This window comes from Micrasema longulum, unplaced genomic scaffold (genome assembly GCF_059751315.1).
Source record: "Micrasema longulum isolate JH-2025_06_02 unplaced genomic scaffold, ASM5975131v1 h1tg001080l, whole genome shotgun sequence".
Lineage (NCBI taxonomy): Eukaryota > Metazoa > Arthropoda > Insecta > Trichoptera > Brachycentridae > Micrasema > Micrasema longulum.
The window spans coordinates 236,083-252,519 of record NW_028278268.1 but is presented as its reverse complement, the minus strand read 5'-3'; the positions used below and the strand labels follow the sequence as shown (position 1 = coordinate 252,519).

General features: G+C 33.3%; 1 protein-coding gene across 5 annotated transcripts; it reads left to right on the top strand.

Annotated features, from left to right (window-relative positions):
* The first annotated feature begins 310 nt into the window (after positions 1-310).
* Positions 311-15,991, top strand: LOC148277134 (uncharacterized). 5 transcript variants are annotated; one of them, XM_088233268.1, is made up of 4 exons: positions 311-425; positions 1,695-1,914; positions 2,120-2,334; positions 4,717-5,625. In XM_088233268.1, exons 2-4 carry the CDS (start codon positions 1,746-1,748, stop codon positions 4,801-4,803), a joined length of 471 nt encoding a protein of 156 aa, XP_088089394.1. In that variant the 5' UTR covers positions 311-425; positions 1,695-1,745; the 3' UTR covers positions 4,804-5,625. The 5 variants fall into 5 exon arrangements, with proteins under 5 accessions (XP_088089394.1, XP_088089396.1, XP_088089393.1 ...); XM_088233270.1 differs by having other exon boundaries at positions 1,636-1,914; XM_088233269.1 differs by having other exon boundaries at positions 319-425; positions 1,619-1,914.
* Positions 15,992-16,437: the final 446 nt, after the last annotated feature.

The following is a 16,437-nucleotide window of genomic DNA, read 5'->3' as shown; positions in this document are numbered from 1 at the left end:
AGAGAGAGATAGATAGAGCGAGCAACAGCCTGCTCTTCTCTCACGACGGGATTAGTCAGCTTACTCCCGCCCGCCGGAGTAAGAGAATAAGAAATGCAATAAGCCCATTTATTTCCTTTTGCTTTCTTTGTGTTTAAGCACTTTCGTACTACCTGCATTTATGCAAATTTTCATTTTTATTGTGCAAAAATAAAAACGACGATTACTTAGTGACTAATAATTTCGTGACAATCAGGTAGGCTCCGTCTTCATTTTATACCCTATGGTTTTTTCACCGAGCGACCATTTTGCGTAATCTGCGATTTTATCTATGGTTCTAGTGTCAAAAACTAAGTGGTACGCGTCCCTTCCCCGTGGATAATAAATACGCCAATTACACTATTGTTGGACGCGTTAACGAAGATTTTACATACTAATTGCGCCAAGTAAGTAACATTTAGTTTGTAGCAAGTACCACAACAGGTCGGGAGCTCCAATTACAGTGGGAATTACCACCACCAGACTTGAGAAAAGTCGTTTTATTTTTTACAATAACAGACAGTGAACAATGATATAATAACATAACAAAGATGCGGTTTAAAGAAAAACCAGCAAATTTTTAAAATCGAAATCATAAGAATTACATTGTGGTACAACAAAAGGGTGTGTTTGTGTGTATTTGAATGAAAGTATGTTTAAAAGCTCAAGTTTTGTCGGCCTCGTGGTGTAATTGTCAGCGCGTTAGCGTCAAACTATTAAAAACTACAAATAATCGAAATATAGGCTCAAAATGTGTTGCAACTGAGAGAGAAAAGCATTTTTGAGAAGAGAATATGGAAGTCTGGGCATTTACAGGGCTTATAACCTGCCATTGGCTTTGTCATTGGTTTAAGTGGCCACTTTCATCATTCTGCCTATGTTTAAACATTCACATTTCCTCAACTCTTCCATCTGTTGACTTTTGTGAAGTAAAAGAGTTGAAACCTCTATCATGCGGGTGAGATTCATCCGGCTGAACCAATTTACCTACTAGGCAACGTCTGAAACTAATTTTCCCATATTAAATAACTCCCTAGGGTTCCCTTAAATATCTCCCAGCCTGTCGTTGAAAATTATGACACTTAGTACTTCGTCTCGTCAATGAAGATGTACCTAAATATAAATATTTAGTAACTAAGAAAAGTTCGTAGAATTAAAGGTTTAATACAAATAACTAATCACTATTGGTAAATATGATGATGCAGGTCTGTTTGATACTTCCATATTAATTACAGTTTCATCGCTGTTTAAAATATGTAAATAAAAAGGTTTATATTTACACCTGAGGATAGGTTATACTGATTACCCGAAACTAGTCGTGTTTTAATGTATTAAACTCTTGTGTGGTAAATTTACAAAGTGTTTTATTTTAAATAAATTCAAAATGTTTTTCGACAAAGTAAATGCTGAAAAAATTAATAACTGCTGTAGCTGTATTTTTATGGTGAAAATTAAATTGTGAGAAAGGTGTCATTAGAGGACGTAAAAACGACCCTTTTTAATTCCAGCGTCGTATTACGTCATATGTGTAATTTTATTATTTCAAAAGATAACGTCACATTATTGCTTTGTTCTGTCATTTGTGATTTTATTTTCTCAGTTTAAAAAAAATTTCAGGATATCGAGCTGCAGAATCAATTATCAAAATCATGGAAATCGCTTCTGTGTATATTAAGGCTGAACCGGGGACTGGCGATATAGAAGGAGATATTCTCCATAATGGGGAAATGGCGTCATGGCATCACAAAACCGAAGAACCAGGTATTGTTACCGTGAAGGCTGAACCGAGGACTAGCGAAATTGAAGCAGATATTCTCCATTCTGAAGAAATGGCGTCATGGCCTTGCAAAAGCGAGGATCCTGATGTTGGTACCGTGAAGGCTGAACCGGGGACTAGCGATAAAGAAGGAGACATTGTCCATTCTGGGGAAAAGGCGTCTTGGCCTTACAAAACCGAAGAATCAGGTATTGTTACCGTGAAGGCTGAACCGGGGACTAGCGAATTTAAAGGGGATACCCTCCAATCTGAAGAAATGGCGTCTTGGGCTTGCAAAATTGAGGATCCAGGCGTTGTTACCGTAAAGGCTGAACCGGGGACTAGCGATATTAAAGGAGATATTCATTCTGAAGAAATGCCGTCATTGCCTTACAAAGGTGAGGATCCAGATGTTGCTACTGTTATGGCTAAACCAGGGACCAGTTCTGACCAGCTTTGGATTACCGGTGATGTACCCATCCGCACTGAGGCGGATATTGATCATCCTGACATTAAGCAACAATGTTTGGATTCCTCTCGTCACCATGAAGTCGCGTCAAGTAAGTAATACTTCCTTCTACATTATCCAATCTGAGATTTCGTATTTGAACTGTAAAATTTCATGATTGTTGACGTGATTTATTATGCCGTCCATCGAAAATATGGCATAACGAAGTTCGTAGAAGTCACAGCCGTATATTTTTAATTGGCTTGCGGCCATAAGTTATGCCTTAGCTATAGGACTATGAAAATATACTATAGTATCTTGTAATCACATTTGGTACGGATGAGTCCTTATTATTTGTGACTCAAATATTTTTTTTTAATGAATAATCGGTTTTTATGTTTATTTTATTTAATAAGTGCAGTAAAATTTTGTTTCAAATCTTCTTCTCGTATGGAAAAAAAATATTTTATTTATAATATATTGTTAACCAACAATATTTTGGGTTTGTCCAAATTTTTGTAGACAGGGACTGGATTCAACTCCCTGGGGAGCTGTTTATATTAACATATTACAGCAGAGATGAATAACATTTAAGAGAAGGTAATATAGAAGTCTAGGCATCTACAGGGCTTATCACCTGTCAATGGCTGGTCAAGTGGCCACTTTACACACTGTGTAACATTCACCATTCGGCCCATATTTGAACATCTATATTTATTTATTTTATAATCAATAAAACATATAATACAACAATTACATATTATACTCCCAGGAGTTTGGAACCGTACATAAGAAAATACATTTTTTTGACAATACAAAATATCATACAAATTAATACATCCGAAATAAAAAGATAACATTATTGTTTAAGAAACATAAAACACCATCTTATATAAACTACATTTATAATTATCAATATCAAAAAGATTTATGAAATATTTTTAGCTTCTTACAACAGTTTAGAGTGATTTGATAGAAACCATATCTCAATTATCATTTCAATTATGTTTTTGAATATTTTTCTATTGATTTCAATAATACTATTATTTTTTTATAGTTTTTTTTATGATTTATTTATTTAATAGCATAATTATACATTTTTACAATTTAAAAAAAAAATTCACTTGTTATATTTTTACTAAAACTAAAATCCCACCAAGCCACTTTTTGTAGCTTGTTGGTGAAGATTATATTTATACTGACTTAATAATATTATTTACATTTATAAAAACAATGAATAACAGATAAAAATTAACAGCCGGAAAGATCAGAATAAACATGTTTATACAAATAATAATATATGAATTAATTTTTTAAATACAAGAAAATATATGAAAAATTAAAATATTTACACCTAAGCAACTATTCTTATATAAACTCTTGATCGAGTAGCCACTCTCTTATTTTGCTCTTGTTACAATGTGAGTTAAATTTAAGTTCTTTTGGTAATAAATAAAAAATTCTACGTACTAAATATTTGAGAGTTCTATTTCCATATTTATATTTTGGTACTACCAAGCCATCATTAGACGTGAAGCGTGTATTATGGTTATGTTTGAGAGGAAACTTGAATGTATTACTATGAAATTGTTCCAAAATGACGCAAAGCCACAGTAGTCCTCGAACAGGCAGAGTTTTGATTGTTTTGTACAGGAGATCATTATTACTTCTTTGTTCGTAAATCTCTGCAGGTACAATTCGCTTAACTATAGAATATTGTAGACCCTGGATCGTTTTAATATTAGTTTTAGTCGAATGTCCCAATGACTTTATACCATATCTTATTATTGATTCTACTAAAGAAAAATAAATAATTTTAAGAGTGATTTTAGGCAAAATAAAAGATAACTTATAAAAAGTACTCACAAGAGTCCGCAATCGATCACAAAGTTTAAATATATGACGATCCCATTTAAAATTATGATCAATAAAAATACCCAAATACTTATACTCCTCCACAAATTCTATGAGCTCACAATTACATGTGTTAGAAATACCATCATGCAAGCAATTTGTGCAATGAGCAATAGTATTAGGCAAAACCTATTTTTTGGCATGAGGAGATTTTATGTATAAGCATTTAGTCTTTTTTGTATTTATAATGAGACCATAGTCATGAGCCCATTATGAGCCCAGTTGATTATGTATGAATGTAAATTTGTATAATTTATATTTTAATATTTATATCTGATTATTATTTATATGGTCTTCTTTGGAATTTTATTATTTATGATTTATACTCTATTTTTCTGGATTTTTATTCTATTGCATCACATGTTATTATAATTCAATTAATTTTACTTGGTATTTTTTATTGTTAATTTTCATAGCCATAACACGGCCCTAAAAAGCCTTGATAAGTTTATTAACATGTAAACGAGTGTAATTATGAATGAATAAATAAAATAAAATAAAATCTATGGTGAAAATATAAATTATTTTCAGTTTTTCTTTCAATAAAGCTCGATGTACATGATTTTTGTTTTTGTTTTAGGTTTACAGGCAAAACAGAAATATTTCACCTGCTCAGAGTGTCAATATAAATGTCCAAAGAAGAGCAGATTCACATCGCACATGTTGACTCACTCCGGTGAGAAACCATTCTCATGCTTAGAGTGCCAATTTAAAACTTCTTACAAAGAGTCCCTGAAAACACATATGTTGACTCATGTCGGTGGGAAAACATTCTCATGCGCGCAGTGTCAATTTAAATCTTTTCACAAAAGTTCTTTGAAATCGCACATGTTAACTCATAGCGGCGAGAAACCATTCTCGTGCTCAAAGTGCGAATTTATATGTTCACGGAAAGCTACGTTGAAATTTCACATGCTTACTCATACTGGTGAGAAACCATTCTCATGTTTAGAGTGCCAATTGAAATTTTCTCATAAACAAACATTAAAATCTCACATGTTAACTCATACTGGTGAAAAACCATTTTCATGTTCAGAGTGCCAATATAAATGTTCTCGGAAAGAGACTTTAAAACGGCACATGGTAACGCATACCGGTGAGAAACCATTCTCATGCTCATACTGCCAATTTAAATGTTCTCATAAAGTTACTTTAAAATTTCACGAGCTAGCTCATACCGGCGAGAAACCTTTCTCATGCTCTGATTGCCGATATAAATGTTCACGGAAAGATCATTTGAAAACACACATGTTAACACATGCCGTTGTGAAACTCTTATCATGCTCAGAGTGCAAATTTAGATGTTTTGAAGAACAGCATTTAACATTACACATGTTTTCTCATACTGGTGGTAAACCGTCGTAATTTTTAGATTGTGATACTCGTTTTCCTTAAAAGAGGATTTAATTCGTCGTTCACTTTTAAGTTATTGATGACGGATGTTGTCCATTTATACAATACATAGGGTATTGATATTACAAAATAAAAATAGTTATAAACATTTTTTAAAAAAGAAAATAAGTATTGACAAACATAAGGGAGATCGAGACAAGATCTGGACTATTTATTTAGTGCTCGTTTAAATCGTTGTAAACTTAAACCAAAAATGTCCGATGATCTTGACTCGAGTCAGCAATACGACAAAGGCGAGTCATTGAAGAATTATGGCTATAGTTTGTTCTATGCTGATCGATGAACAGTACTGCATTGTTTCTCAACCTACAAGTATGAATATGGAATTTTGCCTGTCACAGTAATGATGGCACGTCGATTATACCATTTAGTATGCCGAACATGGAGTAAATATTAGTTCTACGTTTTTGTAGACTGGACATATTTAACATTGACTTTTTTTTTTTTTTATTTATTTTTTCAAAAATATTTACAAAAAATTCTTAAATTAAAGTCCTGCTGAGTTGCATACATACAACTCGTCAGCAGGTTCTTATAAATTACATTAATTATTTACACTTAGCCTACATTAACAATAATTTTACTTGAAAAACAATTACAGATTACATTTTGAAAAATTAAAAACTATCACTAATGCAAAAAACTTTTTTCTAATAACCATAATTTGAGCAAACGTCGAACTCCTGTATTTAACTCAGTATTTTTAATATTGTTTGGTAACATATTAAATATTTTAGGTATACTGTATTGCAGTGTCCTTTTGCCATATTTATTGCAGTATCTAGGAACAGCTAGCCCTTCCATACTAGTAAACCTGGTGTTGTAATCATGTACCAACTTGAGTTTATACTCGGAGTGCGACGCATGCTGACAAATTAATTTGTACCAAAGTAGAGCCCTAACAGATAATTTATTTACAGATTTATACATTAATGATATTGAAATATTGTGTCTCTGGCGGTATACATCTTTATGTAGTAGCAATTTGATCATAGAGTTTTGCAAGGTTTGAATAAAATTAATATTAGTTTCACTTGATAACCCCCAGGAAGTTATGGCGTATCGTATAATTGATTCAGAGAGAGATAAATAAATAATTCGTAAAGTATTAACAGGGACATAATATTTTATTATGTACATTCTATTACTTATTGCTCTTAATCGCTTACACAATTTTCTAATATGTACATCCCATTTAAAATTACAATCTATAGTTAAACCTAAATAAACATACTGCTCAATATTTTCAATATTTTCACACATGCACGGTTGCATAATATCACTATGGATACACGTATAGTTATGTGATAAAATTGACGGTGTTGTGTGAGTTTTATAGTTCGGTGATCTTATGTGCATAAGTTTGGTTTTCTTTGAATTAATTATTAACCCTGCATCATGGGACCATTTTTGCAGGTTTAAAAAGTCTTCTTGCAATAATTTCTCTGCAGTTTTGAGGTCCTTATGAGACACAACTAAAGCAGTATCATCGGCGTATACATAGTGTTTGACATTATTAAATAGTTTATACATGACTGTCACATATATTATATACAAGGTAGGGCCCAATATTGATCCTTGTGGCACCCCCGAAGAAACATGTTCTATTTTACTATTTTCATCTAATACTTTGACACATATTTTTCTATTAGTTAAATAATTTTTGAAAAGTTTTAAAAGGTTTCCTCTGATTCCAATGTCATTTAATGTGTCTATTAATTTTGAATGGTTAATTGTATCAAATGCCTTTGAATTATCGATAAATAGAACAAGGGTGTGATATTTTTTATTTAGTTCATTATTTATTCCATTTGAAAAATCTTGTAATAATAATTCCGTACTCTTTTTCTTTTGGAAACCATATTGATATTGATCAATTATAGAAAATTTTGATAAATAATTAATTAATTTTTGAGCTATGTATTTTTCTAATATTTTTTCAAAAACAGGTAAAATACTTATTGGTCGATAGTTACTAATGTCTGAATGTTTACCACTTTTATATATGGGTCTGACTATACTATATTTAAGTAATTCTGGTATTTCCGCTTGAAGTATAATGCAATTAATAAAATGTGTTAATACTGGTCCTAATAAATCAATATGTTTTTTTACATCAAACATTCTAATATTATCAAATCCAGCAGATTTACTATTTTTAAATTTTTTAACTATATTAACGACATCTTTTATTTTTGCTCTAGGCAAAAACATGCTCTGCGGTTGTTTGTCAATTGACGCATCAATTGTTTTTTTATTACAATGATGTAGCATGTTATTTATACTTTTTGTAAAATGATCAACAAAATCGTCACTAATATTTTTAGGAGTAGTATCATTCTTTATTAAATATTTATTTATGGTTTCATCGCAACTGCTTTTACTCCTTTTCCCTAACAACTTATTTATTTCGTCCCAAGTTTTCTTAGTATCATTGAAGCAATGTTTGAATTTATTTCCATAAAAAGCAGTTTTATTTATCTTAATTAATTTAGTAACATTATTTCTTAACAATTTATACTCTTTTTCATATGATTTATTTGTAGGAGTACTTTTCCATCTTTTATAAAACACGTCTCCATTTCGTATTTTTTCTAATAAATCATTTGTGACCCATTCTTTAATAGCATAGGGTCTAGTTTTTGGTTTAAAATGTATGTTTTTTTTACTTTTTTTATAAATTTCATTGAAGCAGACATATAAGTTATCATAAAGTATAAGACAATTTGATTCTTCTATAAGAGAGTTCCAGTTATATTTCCTTATTTCATAATCAATATTTTTTTGAGATAATATAGATGTATCAGCATATAAATAGTTACCTCTCTCTAGTCCAAGCATCCACGCTACTTTCCGAAGCAAGCGATGTTGGACTGATTCAATGTGATTTATGCGATTCACATAGAATGGAGACCAGACCACGGAGGTATATTCTAGAAGAGGGCGAACACTCGAGTAATAAAGAGTTTTGATTGTGCGGACATAAGTAAAACCAGAGAATATTCTGTTTATGAAGCTAAGCAATTTCAGTGATGTATTTATTATATTATCTATATGCTCGTTGTATGTCAGTTTATTGTCCAAAACAACTCCCAAATCTCTGATGGACTTAACTACATCAATTTTGGAGTTTTCTACTAGGTACTAGAAGGAAATCGGTGGTTTTCTATGAAATGACATTGTTTTGCACTGTTAAATATTTAGTTATAATCTTTTGACTTAACACCATTGGTTGAAACAGTCTTGTAAAGTTTGAAATATTTTAAGAAAATTTTATGTATGTATATATACGGTTTATACGCGGTTTTTCAGGAGATCGCGAAACTTTAGAGGAACATTTGTCATATTAAACTTCACCCAAAAAAAATCACAAAATTTCTATCTCAAAATCGAGTAAATCTTTCATTTCTCTGACCAGCATCCCTTCCGCAAACCCCCACCCCTCCCCTACGAAAAGAAATAGCGATAAAAACGTATTTGACCGACGAAGCAATACGCACCAGACGCGGAGAAGGGAAGCTGCTGGTAGGAGAGCGGCAGGTGTTTGTGTAGGGAATGTTTGTCCGAGAAATTAAGGATTTACTACATTTTTAGAAAACATTTTATTTAAATGGCTCTTTGGAAAATTTTTATAGTTTACCACTAGGAATGATCCTGTGAAGTTTCGCGGTCTGGCCTTGAAAAACCGTGTATATAACATTTGTGAAAAAGTTCTTACTGTGAAATTACTCAAAATAAATATCATAGTAAATCCTCGATAGTCTGTATTATTAATCAATCCTAAATATTTTTCTTTTTTAAAAACTTAACTGTTAAGACTCCCACGAACTTGCCGTTATGATCGTGACAATTTTTTTAATTTTTGGAAACCGCTAGAAATAAGAATTTGTAGCCATAGTGGAATCACTCTTATAAGTTAAACCAGAATACAATTTTATAAACTCTTTTCCCATACATTATGTATTATTAGATGAACAGTGGTTTTTTTTTTAATTGGCTCTAGTATTGTTAATAATATTGTTAATCCTTTTAATGTAATGCCACTGCATGACATAACCAATACTATTTTAAATACCATAAACTTTTCTATTCACTCAAATTTAAAATACACATTTGGTCATGATATTCACAATTCCAATACGCGTTACTCGAGGAATCTTCATGTGTCTAAGTTTCGCTCAACAAAGTTTGGCAGTAGGTCTTTGGAAAATATTGGCCATTCCGAATATAATAAACTGCCCAATGAGCTAAAACACGAAAAATTTAATAAAAAATCCAGAAGTGTCGCAATTAACACTTTGTATCGCGGAGCCGTGTAAACACGTGATTATATAACCACGCGTTGTGTCCCGGTCCCGTGTTTTCAGGAGATTTACCAGCTGTTCAAAAAAGTGCATTTTATTGTCATCTAGTGACTTTCATTGATACTTTTTCTCTGCTGGTAAACTACGTGAAAATACGGGACCGGGACACAACGCGTGGTTATTATAATTACGTGTTTACACGGCTCCGGGATACAAAGCACAAAAAAAAGGGTGAGACGCTGTAGGTATATGTGCAAACATTGCAATGTGGCTCTATAAAGGCCAATGTTGGCAGAACTATCACACAAAAACGACTTTTTAGATTGTTTTAAATAAATATCAGAAGTAAGAATTGATTAAACCTTATATTTTTATAATTATGACACGTTTAAGAAACTCTTTACAAAGCATGAAATTTCATAAAAATGGCCCGGGCACAGGGTAAATTTTATGTGTATTCGGCCGGTACTTAAAGCGTTAAAAAATATTTCTTAAATCTTTTTGATAGTGATAATTATTAATAAAATTTATATAGATGGTTTACTGTGTTTTATGTTTCTTGGACAATAATGTTTTTTTTTATGTACGGTCCAAATGAGTTTCTTTAAAAAATCCTGGTAGTATAATATGTACTTTTTATATTATATGTTTTATTAATAATAAAATATATATGTATATGTAATTTTTACTTTTAAAAAATGTAAATAGCTGTAAAAATCTCAAATAAATAAAAATGGCGTTCTATCTTATCTGCCTATGCCTATGGGAAAACGGCGTAATGGTTTATGCGTTCATTTTCCTTTTTGTGGATATCTCGAAAGGGCTTGAAAAATATTCGGATCACTATCGCCACGCTTAGCGAAGAGTCAACTTAGCGTGGATTGTTCAACAGTCGCAAGTCAACAACTACCTGTATTTTTGTACGTTTATATTTTTTATCCTGTAAAAATTAATATGGCAAATATATTGCTGCCGAAGGCTGATCCAATTAGGTAGGTCCAGTCTTAGTTTTCTACTCTGTGGTTTTTTAAGTAAGCGAACCATTTTGCCTAGTCTGTGGTTTTGTCTGTGGTTCCACTGTCAAGCGTGCGTGGTGCGCGTCCCTGTCCAGTGGATAGTATATTACACACACAATTGCAATATTGTTGAACGTGTAAACGAAGATTTTACATATAAATCGCCGCAAACAGTAAGTGACAAATATTTATTTGGTTCGGATCAAACACCACAACGGGTCAGGAGTTCCAATTACAGTGGTTAATTACCCCCAGGCTTCAGAAAAGTCATATTAATTTATTGTGATCCCACCGGGAATCGAGCCCGGTTGTCCGGCCCGGGGTTGTTATGATGAAACATGATTCCTCTCCTATTCGCCAATGCTGGCCGCTTCTGTTCAATCGCCAGCTTTGAACGGTCGAGTTGTTCGCAGTAGAGGGTAGAATTGGTCATAGGAGAGCAGCTCATAGTAGAGTATTTTATTTATTTAACACTTTATATAACATGTAAGGGCGGGCATATTGCCTTAAGGCAATTTCTTCCTACCTACCCACACCGCTCAGTTTAAGAAAATTACGAATACATGGACATATTGAATCTTACAGTTTATACAAAAATCAAAAACAAAGATTAACAATATTAATAAAAATAACACAAAACTACGAATATCGGGTTGTGGTCCTGTGTCTCGGACTCACGGACCGAAGGTCCGCGGTTCGAATCCCACTCTACCCCATCTCGATTCCATTTTCTAATAGTGAGTTATTTACAACTCGTTGAAAATGGCCCTCAAAATTAAATATTTGGGTAAATCATAAGAACGTAAATATTTCTTTTTTCAAAAAAAAAAAAAAATATATAAAAAAAATTAACACTATTTATTTTTTTATTATTTTTTTTATTTTATTTATTTTTTTTGTTTTTTACAATAAACAGAAGTGATAAAACAGTATTAAAAAAAACATAATTGCATAGCATTGAAATACATATTAATAGTAAAAATAGTAAACAAAAAAATCCCACAAAGGCATGGGCTATTCGTGGGTATACAAGAAAATTTTAATGAATTTTTGCTCCTATAATAAATAATAGACAGTTGTAATTTTTGTGCGACATAAGAAAGAAAATGTAAAATATTCTGTAAAATATTTACAGTAATTTAAAAAGGAAATAAAAAATATTTAAAAAAAACACAAAAATAGTCATTTTTATTAAAGGGCAACAAAATAAATCATAGAAAAAAAGAGTTCATATCTTTAGTTTGAATCCAGGATAGTGCTATACTATGAAGAGAGGAGAGGGAATGGGAAGGAAAGAAGAAGGATAAAGAAACAATTTAAATATTTAGATTGTGACTATTTAATCATGATTTAAATGTAAATAAAGAAGGGGTCTCTAACATAAGTGGGTAGATTATTCCACAATAGAGCGGCTACTTTTGTGAAAGAGGAGACAAGAAAATTACAGCGATGACAGTGTATTAAAAGGTTTCTCTCGTTACACGAACGAAGAGATAGTCCGTGTTGTGATAAAGGTTGGAAGAGATCTCTCGGATAAACAGGCGAAGTGTAGTATTCCCTGCCAATCCCACCAAACCCACAGCGACACCTTCCTAGCCGTCAGTACCGGCTTGCCCACGGTCTGCGTCACTTCGTTGGCCTTCGACCACGATCTCTGTCGCTTGACATTGTCGTAAGTGACCAAATTTTCATCCTCAGTCAACATCCGCTTCAGAAATGGATCGATTTTGTTGCGATTCAGCAGCAATTCGCGGTTGGAAATTTGGTCCATTAGGTTTTTTTGCTTCAGTTCGTGTGGCACCTAAATATCGAGATTTTATTTTAAATCCAGCCTTCTGTAAATGGTTCCAAAAGGTTTTATGGTCAATATTCAGCTCCTGGGCGATGCTGGGACTGCTAACATAACGGTTCATCTCGATATTTTCAATGATTTTATCGAAATTTTCTACGACAGGCCTGCCAGAGCGTGGTGCATCATTCACCTCCACTACACCAGAACGAAATCGCTCCAACCACTGTTGTCCAGCACGAACAGAATGAGTATCGGCCTCGTATACATCGCAATTTTTTTAGTCGCTTTCGACGGGTTTTTCCCTTTCAGGTATTAAAAATGTAAAATATGGCGAATTTCTTCCTTGGAGACCTTCATACTCGACTCACGATCGTTCACGGCTGAACGGACCAAGCGCAATACCGCAAAAAAGCGTTTGTATTATACACTCACACCTTAACAACGACGTATCTTATGATCCGATGCGACTTATACTGAACGAGATAAACTTTTTTTTTGGTTCGTGTACCTGCACACAAATCTGGATTTTCTCCCAAGACGGAAGTAGGTATATATTTTTATTTTTATCCCTACAAAGATGAGGTAGAATTTTTTTAAATTCAAGATTCAGGATTATGGAAATTCGAGCGTTTACAGGGCTTATGACATCTCTGTAGGGATATAAATAAAAATATATACCTACTCCCGTCTTGGGAGAAAATCCAGATTTGTGTGCAGGTACACGAACCAAAAAATGTTATAAAAAATCTGGTAAAAATATAAGTAAAAATAAATTGCAGAGTCATCTGCAGGCGTTTACTAGTACTTAATTTAACTCGGTTGATGAGTCTTAACTACATAAAATAAAGTAATCTGCTAATTAAATACTTAACTTCAATATCAATGCATAGATCGCGCTTCCAACTCGCTTGTGGATGGGTTCTTGATTCGTAGCATATATACAAAAACCAAAAATGTTACCTGGTGTGGATATTCGCTAAATAAGCGTAATGGGGAATGTTGTAGTACCTACATAAAGTGGCCACTTAACCAAAACCAATGACAGGTCATAAGCCCTGTTAACGCTCGAATATCCATAATCCTGAATCTTGAATTTGAAAAAATTCTACCTCATCTCTGTAGGGATATAAATAATTAAAAAAAAGAGATAAACTTAGTTGAAAAAAGGTTAAATTAAAAGTTGGGTTAGTAAAATTTTCTCTGTGTCCATGCGTATGAAGAGTACGGTTCTGTGTGTGAAAATTTACATTAATAAACAAAAATTATAATAATTTTTTTACAATTCACTTTCTAATAATATAAAAAATACACAAAACATGTACGTACTTAAAAAACACCTAAATAAAACAGTTCTTACAGCCCGTGTGACGAGTGATATGTGATGTTATTTTATTAAATTTTTATTTAAACTATTGTGTTATGAATTAAATATCCCCTCATACCAACTCTTTTGCTGATAGGGAATATTTTGTACAAATAAAATATGTTTCGTTTTCGTTTTGTATTGATCGGGTTGTGGTCCTGTGGCTAGTGTCTCGGACTCACGGACCAAAGGTCTGCGGTTCGAATCCCACTCTACCCCAACTCGATTTCCATTTTCTAATAGTGAGTTATTTACAACTCGTTGAAAATGGCCCTCAAAATAGAATATTCGGGTAAATTATAAGAACGAAAATATTTCTTTTAGGTAAAAATAAAAATGTGATTGATAAAATTGTACCTTCAATTTATATTATGGATAATTACTCAGCGAAAACCAAATGTAGCCATAAAACCCCAGCTTAACTCGTATTTTCCTCTATGGATGCGAATCGTAGCACCTCATTGGGGCCCAAAACAGCAAAATACTGAGTTTTGAAAATAGGTGTCTCAGAAGAACTTTGGTTGTGCGGTGGTTTGACTTTGCGCGGAATATAGTATTAAGAGAACGGACGCAGCAAACTTCGGTGACAACTGTCAACAAGCGGAGGCGATACGGTTGACTTGGCCATGTACTGCGGATGCCTCCTGAGAGCCTTAACCACGCTTGCCTACTTTACAAAGCATCAGGCTCTCGTCATCCAGGACGTCCATTGCTGACTGTTCGTCGGCAGTTCATTTCAGAACTGCGGAACGCGAACCTGACTCGAGAGGATGCACCGGAGCTGGCAGCCGACAGAGATACCTGGAGGATCTTCGTGGACACCATATGCTCCGACTAGGAAGCGAACATGGAATGATGACACCTTAAATGTTCAGGGAAAGCCAAATATCTTAGGCATATTGTTGAACGTAACACAGTGTGTATATTGACCACTCAACACAGTTAATGACAGATCATAAGATCTATACATGCCGAGACGTCCATATTTTCAAAAGCTTCTTCTCCGTTTAACGAAGGAATGAAATTGTGGGTAAAGTGGATGCTTGGACTAGAGAGAGATAATTATTCTTATGCTGAAATAGTCAATGTTAAATATTTCTAGTCTACAAAAACGTAGAACTAATATTGACTCCATATATATGTTCGGCATACTAAATGGTATAATCGATGTTCCATCATTACTGGGACAAGTAAAATTCAATATCCCGACTCGTAGATTGAGAAACAATGAAGTACTGTTCATCGATCAGCATAGAACAAACTATGGCCTAAATTCTCCAATGACCCGCCTTTGTCGTATTGTTAACTCAAGACAGGATCTGGACTTTTTTGGTTTAAGTTTACAGCGATTTAAACGAGCACAACATAAATAGTCCAGATCTTGTCTCGATGTCCCTTATGTTTGTCAATGCTTCTTTCTTTTTTCTTTAAATGTTTTAAACTATTCTTTTATTGTAATATTTAAACCTTATAAATTGTATACATGGACAATGTCCGTTAATAAATAAATAAATAAATAAATAAAGTGTTATTGTAGCACGTTCAAACAACCTTATTTTATTTTAGCATCGTATTACATCTTATGTCAAATTTTATTATTTTTAAAGTTACATATATTTGATTCTTGCTTTAAGAATTGTGATTTTATTTTTATGTTAAGATATTTTGTATGATCGTTTCCAGAATCTTCACCATCAGATTTAATTATGAAAAAAATGGAATTCGCTTCAGTGAATATTAAGGCTGAACCGGGGACTGGCGATATAGAAGGAAGTTCTCTCCGTGCTGGGAAGGGGCGCCACGGCCCCGCAGCAGTGAGGAGCCGGGTGTTGCTGCCGTGAAGGTTGAACCGAGGACCAGTGCCGGCCGGCCTAGGATAACCAGCGATATAATGATCTTCACGGAGATTGATGTTGACTATCCCAACATTAAACAAGAATGTTCGGAATCCTCTCGTAAACACGAAATTGCCTCAAGTAAGTAATACTTTTTACACGTAAATCTATTTTGAGATTTTGTCTTTGGGCATTAGATGATAGTTCACAGAGGGCTTACCTATATAGGCTCTACTGAACGTTGACAAACGCACGTACTAATAGCGCTCGATAAATGTTCGTTACAATCGTACAGAGGAGGAGGGGCTATCGATCGCTATGGAGATCCTATTTTTTCAAATAAAGTTTTAAGAGTTTCCGGACGACAGAACACCAGGGGCGAACCGTGCATAGAAGTGATTATACGCAGCTTACCATTATATTTGACTTACCATAATAACGTTTGACTGTAACTTTATTTACAGATAAACAAATAAAATAATTAAAATTTATATTAAATCAATTCCACCGTTTGTATTTTTATCCTAATATAAATATTAAAATTAATAAAGCGCGCCCAGCACCTGCGGTGAGCCAAG

Coding starts and splice junctions, on each gene's coding strand:
- LOC148277134 (XM_088233266.1), top strand. CDS start 1,668: ATGGAAATCGCTTCTGTGTATATTAAGGCTGAACCGGGGACTGGCGAT. Junction 2,335..4,716: donor TCACCATGAAGTCGCGTCAA/GTAAGTAATACT, acceptor TTTTTGTTTTAG/GTTTACAGGCAAAACAGAAA.